This window comes from Thermobia domestica, chromosome 10 (genome assembly GCF_964235325.1).
Source record: "Thermobia domestica chromosome 10, izTheDome1.hap1.1, whole genome shotgun sequence".
NCBI lineage: Eukaryota > Metazoa > Arthropoda > Insecta > Zygentoma > Lepismatidae > Thermobia > Thermobia domestica.
This window is the reverse complement of record NC_137463.1, coordinates 165,835,194-165,843,735: the sequence shown is the minus strand read 5'-3', so window position 1 is coordinate 165,843,735 and position 8,542 is coordinate 165,835,194. Positions and strand designations below refer to the sequence as shown.

At 33.1% G+C, this 8,542-nt stretch overlaps 1 protein-coding gene across 1 annotated transcript in view; it reads right to left on the bottom strand.

The window, feature by feature from the left end:
- Positions 1-4,787: 4,787 nt before the first annotated feature.
- LOC145662107 (uncharacterized) overlaps positions 4,788-8,542 on the bottom strand; it is a 121,914-nt gene continuing 118,159 nt past the window's right edge. The window contains exon 2 of the mRNA XM_081727440.1: positions 4,788-6,792. Coding sequence (XP_081583566.1) covers positions 6,579-6,792 — 214 coding nt within the window. The 3' untranslated portion in view covers positions 4,788-6,578. The remainder of the gene's footprint in view (positions 6,793-8,542) is intronic.

Sequence of the window (8,542 nt, the reverse complement as noted above, 5' to 3'; positions counted from 1 at the left end):
ATATGTAAATTATTTTCGATTGTCAATTGTTCGTATATAGTTGCTATGGTTACGATGTAAATGTAATGAAGAATAAGTCAAGATATACGGCTACGTGTGTTTAATCATTAAAAACTAGTACCACAATAATAATTTGTGTTCATACTCAGAAGGAACCAGGTAATAATTAAATGTTATATCAAAAATTGTTATAGCTAAATAGTGTGTATACAAACAGAAATATATTTATGATATTTAAGATGACTAACCTTACATTTTTATGGTGCAACGTAACCCGGGACCCTGTACAGTCTTGAAGATCAGTAGAGACGGGGTTATAAGTTTATTTAAAGAGGGAGTATGTTTAGTACAAGGGGTCCAGAAGCACACAAAAAACACAAAATTTACAGGAGAAATGAATGATGCAAGTACTTAGACGTAACATAACGTAACCAAATCTAACATAACCTAACATAAACTAACCTAAGCTAACCTGAACTAACCTAAACTAAACTAATATTAGTAGAAAGAAGCGAAATTCTATCATTTTTTGGAAAATTATCCGGGACCCCTACACTAATATAACACAAACTAAACTAACCTAAACTAACCTAACCTAACCTAAATTAACCTAACCTACTCTAAACTAACCGAATGTGAAGAGAAATTACCAAAATTGTAATATTTTTTTTAGAGAAAAGAGCTGGACCCCTTCTGCTAAACATAGGCCTTAAAGAGACTTATGAATATTCAATACACGTGTTTACGTAGTGGAAGAAAGATAGAACGAAGGGTAAATATGGCTAATGTACAGAATAGCGATATATCTACGACTAATAGCACAGAAGAAACCATGTTGCAATCTGTAACTATAAATCAAGTTATGGATATGTTAAAACAATTAAGTCAACAAATGAAGGAAGGTCAGACTCAGCACACCCACCAAATTAGGGAACTCAAGGAAGAACAAAGTCAACAAATTAAGGAGCTCCAGGAAGATCTTGAGAAAAAGATCAACCAACAAACGCAAGATTTCGAGGCGAAGTTTGAACAAATAGGACTATGACACGAAAACAAATGGAAAGCCGTTCAAAGTGAACTTGCTCACATGAATCAGTGCATTATCACCAGATTTGAACGATATGACGGAAAATTAGAAGAAATAGGAAAAAGGTCAATGAATTTCAAGGGTCAATAAATGATCTACAATCCACAGTATGTGTGCATGAGAACCATATTGAGCGGTTACAGGAAGAGGTCCATTTGTTGGAAGAGAAAGGTATCCCTGACGATACATCACAAGAGGATGGACATAGGAACGAACTACGTTCTGCCTTTTCTAATCGTCAACCTAACCGTACCCATCGCAGACTAGTGAAAATCAACACGTCATCAAGCGGTGAAGAGGAAAGTACAGATGCAGAAAGAAGAGGGAGACAGTCATCCCGACGTAATTTTAACAGGCGTACGAATATCAATACAGGTAAACGCATAAGATTTAGTGAGATTAAGTCACTTACTAGATTTAGTGGCGTACCTGAGGATATCCCTGCTAGATCGTTTCTTGAAAAGTTTGAAGATGAATGCGAGCTGATAGGTATAGACGAGTCCCAATATCTAAAATTGTTGCCACATGTATTGTACCGCCTTGTTTAACTTGGTATAAAGCTATCAGGAGCAGTTTGTACACATATTCTGATTTCAAAAATTCTCTATTATCAAATTATGAGAATGATTTCATGATTGCAAACAGAGACGCCATTTTAAGAACCAAATCTTATAGTCCAAAACTCCATGGAAGTATTACTGAGTTTGTGGTATCAACGTACAATGAGCTAAGATCTCTAAATCCTACTTATCCTGAATCCCGTATAATAGCATCCATCCGAATTTTGCTGCCATACAGGTTACAACAATTGTTAATGTCTGCACAGAGTATTAGCTTCAATCATTTGATCATGCTTGTTCAAAGCTTTGAAAGTCAGTCAATAATTCATAATAATAATAATAGAATCCAGGATAGAGGTCAGGTTAATTCTAGACGTAATACAATTCAGTATGCTTCTGTTAGTAATATTAATGTACAACCCGAGAATCATTCTAATGTAACTGTTTTTAATAATAGAGGGAATAACTATAATGGTACCGGTAATCAAACACAATCTAGTTGCAGAAATAGAATTAGAAACTTTAGAAATGGCAATAGAAATTTCAACAGAAATAACAATTATTGCAGATTTTCACAAAATCGATTTGCAGAGGGCAGAAGTTTTGTAAATAGAAATCCAAATAATGTAACTGTGCCTAATCGTCATGGAAATACTATAGGTTGTGGGATACAATGTTGTTTAAGTGAGCCCTTCGAACGTATAACTTGAACTATCCAAAAAGGCGTCCGATGGATTTGTATTAAATTGACCTTTGCTTACGTCTATGGTTAATATGTTCTTCAGTCGAAAAACATGTAATTATGAAATATTTTGATTATGGGTAAAACTCATTATTTACGGAATATTGACGAAGTAAATTTATGGCAATTAACTGAAAATATTATTGAATTTATTCCTTATAGTTTAGTTACAATTTCCTTTTATAACTTTAATTTGAGGAATTGTTAATTTGTACGATTACTTCCTCAAAGTGACGCCGCATTAAAGAGGATATACAAGTTTTGTGAATTGTATGCCGGACCTTATTTATGCACTAAACAATTTAGTCCTAAAGTATTTGAACTTATGGATATAAAGATAGGCAAAACTTTAGGATTACGAAACATCGATGAAATTAAGTTGTGGAAACATACTGAGAAGACTAGAAAACGGTGGTTGGACTTAGTTCGAACTTTAATCCCTTCTGAGGTCATGACACAAGCTAATATTGAGACCAATTAACAAAGGAATTCTTTCTTTAAAAGAAAAAAAATGAAGTGTTAAGTGAATATATAAATATGTAATTTAGTTCATTGTTTTTGACGTGCCATTTTGTCATTGCGTTTTCAATTGATATATCTTAGAATTATGTGTCTTATTTGATGTTAATGTACCATATCTTTTATAAATTCACCCATAATTACAAAAATGGTAAAAAAATGCTCATTAGGGGATTTGTTTCAACAATGATTCCATTTGAATTTGTTCTTTGTACATTTGTTGCAAAGTTTCTTTCTAAACTATTCATTGAAGATTTGTTAATTTGTACTTCATATCAAGAAATCGTTTAAAAACTGTATTGTATTGTATATATATTTAAACTATTTTTATATTAGAATGATGGTACTTATACAGGGGCTGTTCAAAAAGTAAATGTCTTAAAGTTGTCATTCCAGGGTTCTTTCCTTTGTAATGAAACTACTACGGAAGTCCGCATTCGGGCCCCATTTACAACGATAACGTTGTATATTATAAAATTTACCTGTGCCAATTTACAAGAAAAAGAATCAGAGGCGAATTATGTGAGTAATTTTATATAATGAAAGGAGATATATGTAAATTATTTTCGACTGTCAATTGTTCGTATATAGTTGCTATGGTTACGATGTAAATGTAATGAAGAATAAGTCAAGATATACGGCTACATGTGTTTAATCATTAAAAACTAGTACCACAATAATAATTTGTGTTTATACTCAGAAGGAACCAGGTAATAATTAAATGTTATATCAAAAATTGTTATAGCTAAATAGTGTGTATACAAACAGAAATATATTTATGATATTTAAGATGACTAACCTTACAAATTGGCAACAACATAATGCATAAAGATTCTGTTTAATGAATAAGCGTTAATTCTCCAATTGCTAGCACTTGTAAAAAGCTTGGAATGTTGTACATAATTTTCACGGAGATATCTGTAATTAAATACTTTTTTTTCTTTTTTGGTGTTCCATCTGTACTCCATTTATTGTTGTTTAGCTTAAGTTTCAAACACACTGACTACGTTCATCATCAGAGTTTCACTAATTTCTGGCGTTGAGGAATTACTAATTTGGGAGAATTTGAGGAATTAATAAAACACTGACGATGAACGCAGTCAGTGTGTTTGAAACGAAATTTAAAATAAAATAAATGAAACACCGGGGGAATATCAAAAATGAGTTTCTTTAATCTGGGAAAAAATTGAAAATGTATTGATTATTTACTATTTTCTGTACTTAATGGTGTTTACTATTGGAATTTAACACCGTAAAAGAAAATTAAGGATGCTTGATGTAACATTTAGTGTATAAATTTCTACTTATTTTCTTTTTTCTTAAAATGTGAAGCAACGTTATATTCCTTCCATTGTATATGAGCATCTACTCTGTATCTGTGTACAGTTTACTTCACTTTAATTTTTAATCCTGGTGAGTGTCTTCTAAAGATCCTCCGTTAAGTTTGACTATAGTAGAGAGTTTCGTATTTCCATTCCGTAATCTTCAGTGAAGATTATCCTGGTAAAAAGCTATGGAAAGGTCAACCTTTTCAAAAATTGTCGTACAGAAACATCCCTTATCGGTAAAATAGAAGAGTCGGGTCCCCTTTATTATTAGAAAGGATCTTACCCATTTAATTTTGTACCAAAACATATTCAATGATGTTTAACATGCGAATATCGACACTTTTTCATATAAAAATTGAAGTCTTGTATACATATTTGCTTAATTCGGTTGTGTGTTCATCGATGTTCAGCGTCCCTTTACAGCTCCGAGGCTATACAATGTTATGTGCTCTCAATTCAAAGTGGAATCTGAAATACTATTATGCGCTAAATACTCGTCCACCGGGATCTACTCCGGTACCCACTCGAAAAGTAAGAAAGGCTGCATGTCTGGTGAAACTGATCTTTTGTCGAATTAAAATTATTGTTAAATTTCATTGAAAAGGTGCTAATTTACGATATATAGAAGTTATTTACACAAAATTATTTTCAATATTAGTTGTAGAGAAGTTAATTTCAACAGGATTTTAATCAAAGAATTTAAAGTAAGTAGTGTTCTTTCGAAAACAAAAATCCCCCTTTAAGCAGCGGACTCTGAACGCGCGGAAGAGGTTGGGTCTGAGAGACCAGTTTCATTAAAATTCATTTGATCGCCCTTTCATTTGCACGTTCTTGCCTGTGGTTTGTGGGGTCTGGAGAGTTGATAATCGGTGGATGTTCTTCTGCTAAGATAGATGTACACCCATCCTTCCCTGCTTCTGTGCGTGTGTCCATAGTTTCATTTAACATATTGCTTACAGAAAGTACATAAAAATAACTTTAGATAAAATATAGAAAATATTTTATAATTTTATTTCTTATCATTATTCTTATTATTTGAGTTTGATACTTTATACTTTCTATTTTTTCATTAATTTACCACTTATTCGTTCAGTGATGTTCTTTACCTTTTTCTATAGTATCTCGAAAGAAGTTTAAAGCAAAATGGCAAGAGCTTTATGCCTCTGTAAGTAAAAAGATGGTGGAAAAGACAAGTGTCATTCGCTAAATTTTAATTAAAGAACAAGGCATATTTCAAACTTCCAATAGTGACTTTAACCGTCTGAGTGGGATTAAGGACTTGTCTCCGCTAGTTGCTAATAAAGTAATAAATCACAAAGCCGGACAAGTGAGAAATATAAGGAAACCAAGAAATGGAACACTGTTCTTCGGAAAGATAAGCGGAAAGCAGAGAACGAGAACCTGCTTTACTTAAACAGCTATGGAACATTACGAGTCGCAGTAGAACCACATCGTCAATTGAATGTTAGTAGCGCATTAATTTCATGTTGGAATCTTCTAAACGCAACCGACCAAGAGATTACTCTGATTGTTACTTTCATTCTACCTACATTTTCAGGACTCTTTAAGGTTGATTATTATCGACCCAAAGTTCGACCACACATACCTTATCGTCTTCACTGTTTAAAGAGCCAGTACTTCGGGTACTACTACACGTCGTGTAATATGACAGCTCTATTTGTACAAATTGTGACTAGAGAAGTTGAGTTTAGTATCCTGCTCCAAACCAAGACATTATTAATGCCGATATTTTATCAAAAATTCTCGTAGTAAATTCTAAACTAGACATATGCACAATGAAAATCCATAGTACATGATTTTCAAAATTCTAATATAAGACTAGTTCTTACATACCACTCAGAAGGCAAACAAATTTACACTGCATAAATACAGAGTGTCCACAAAAACACTCCTCGATTTTATTTCGTTATAAAATGAACACCCTTGGGAATATTGTGTTCATTTTTTGGATAGACTCTTAACAACTTATGTGATAAATTGTTAAGTTTCATGTGAAGTTTCATGTGATATATGCTTATTACAGGCACCTAATATGTGTCCCACCTGTCACACAGCAAACATAAGTAACTGCTGAAGATCCGAACCGAACTGCTGTCACCCTGGATGGGCTTCAGGTTTCAACTTCTGCACCAATTGCAGTTTGGATGGATGGATGAAAGTGCAAGCGTTTTCATAATACCTTGCTAATCGTGCTTTTTGGGATTTGCAGTTCTCTGCTCGCTTTGCGCACTGACTTTTTAGGGCTCCCGAGAAAGGTTTTCCTCACAAGATCAACAACTTGCAGCGGGACTGTTGATTGGCCAGAGTGTCCTTTCCACTTGTCACAGATGCACCCTTCTTCGACGAAATCCTTGTACTACTTCAAAATTGGCTTGTTCGAAGGTGGTTCCACAAAATTTGAGTCTGAACGCATGTTGAACAAACACAACACTCTCCGTTGTGTGAAATTCTAACACAAACCAGCTGAGTTGCTGTTTGGAAAGCGCCATCTTGAATTTACTGTCCTCTAGCGGAAAAATGGGTAAATGATGCAACCTGTAGGAAAGAAACAAAAATATTTTGAGTTACTACACCTTCTGACACCTTACAAAAATATTGAAAACGTTTTCATTGTGCAATCAGTTCAAATAAGAGAATGTTTTTGTGGACACACGGTATTAGTATGCAAAAACGCAGTATTTTGATTTGTAATACCAAATAATAATAATAATAACAATAATAATAATAATAATAATAATAATAATAATAATAATAATAATAATAATAAATAAAAATAATAATAATAATATAATGCATAAATCAGTCTGAAGTATTTTCGTTTCACAATTTGCTGTTCAATAGTCAAATTTTGTGTTCTAATTTCTCAAGCAGTTCAATTTATCTCAAGACTCGTTTCTGATTATTAAATATATACGTATAAAAGAAAAACAAGTTTTAGCAAGACAAAATTTAACAACTAACTAGTTTAACATCCGCAAAACGAAGAGGAAAGAAAGAAGTACTGCACATTATTCAGGCTTATACTTTTCATAAAATGAACCTTACTCAAAAAGCAATTATTGTTTTTTGTTTTAGCAAAAAGAAAAAAATCACTGAAAGTCATTACTAAGTTCATTTCGCACAGCATTTGAAAGCGAAGTCGTTCATTTCTATATATGTATTATCATTAGTTATTTAATATTGGACTTCCGAAGAGAAAATGTAAGTGACTTTATTGACTGTGCCTATAGTTACAATTCCCAATCACGACTTTCCTTCAGTTTTATTGAAAATAAGGAAGACTGAGAAAGAGATATAGTAAGTCAAGAGGGAGATAGAAGGGAGAGAAGGAAGAGGAAAAGGAGCATAGAAGGAAAAAGGAGGTTTAGAAAGGTATTCTAGAGAAATCTATTGAGTTGGAGGAAGGGAAATACCAGGGGAAAACGTTGCAGAAAAGGAATATTGGATATTCTATGGATAATATAGAAGATAAAAGAGGAAGAGAAAGAAGTAGAAATGAAGAAATACTGGATCATTATGGAAATATAGTAGGGAAATTTGAACAGATGCTGGAAGGTGCTTCATATTCACATTTCATTATTCAAGAATCACTTCTGAACTATTCCTAATGAGACACATGTTACCACATACTACTCTGACCTGGATCCAGGTAACTGCTTTAGTTGGGATTACCCTGACCTTGCACAGAGGATGAGAAGTATTAATTTAATCATTTATCTGTTATTTCTCAGCATTAAACACCTTTCATCCAGTAATTGATTTTCACGTAGTAAAGGTCGAACACACGTATGAGTTAGTCAAGGAAAGAAAACAAGTTCAAATGATACACATATTTTCCACAAATCGAAGTTCTTGAAATTTTGAAGAAATTGTCCTTATCCGCAGCTTATTCTATTGCTTCGGCTTGCCTTTCAGAGCCGATTCGGATTTCTTTGGATTTGTTACCTCACGACCTCGGTTATGAATCGGATATACACATGCTATAGTAAGACACGTACATAATAAATGTTATTATTCTATACTAACATAGAAGTTACCACTTAAAACTAGAGGTATCACTCATTCACACACTAACATACAGGACAACGTATTGATACAGGTAAGTAGGTTAAGATTTGCTCTGTAAGAGACCATTCCCTAGCTACAGTTTGGTAACATTTATTACACCTATTAAGAATAAGTACAAAGGAAAATATGAATTACATGCAAAAAGTATATATATAATATACATAGCATGTTAAATTATGTTAATCTAAATTCAATGTTGGAGGGAAAAGAAGGTTGG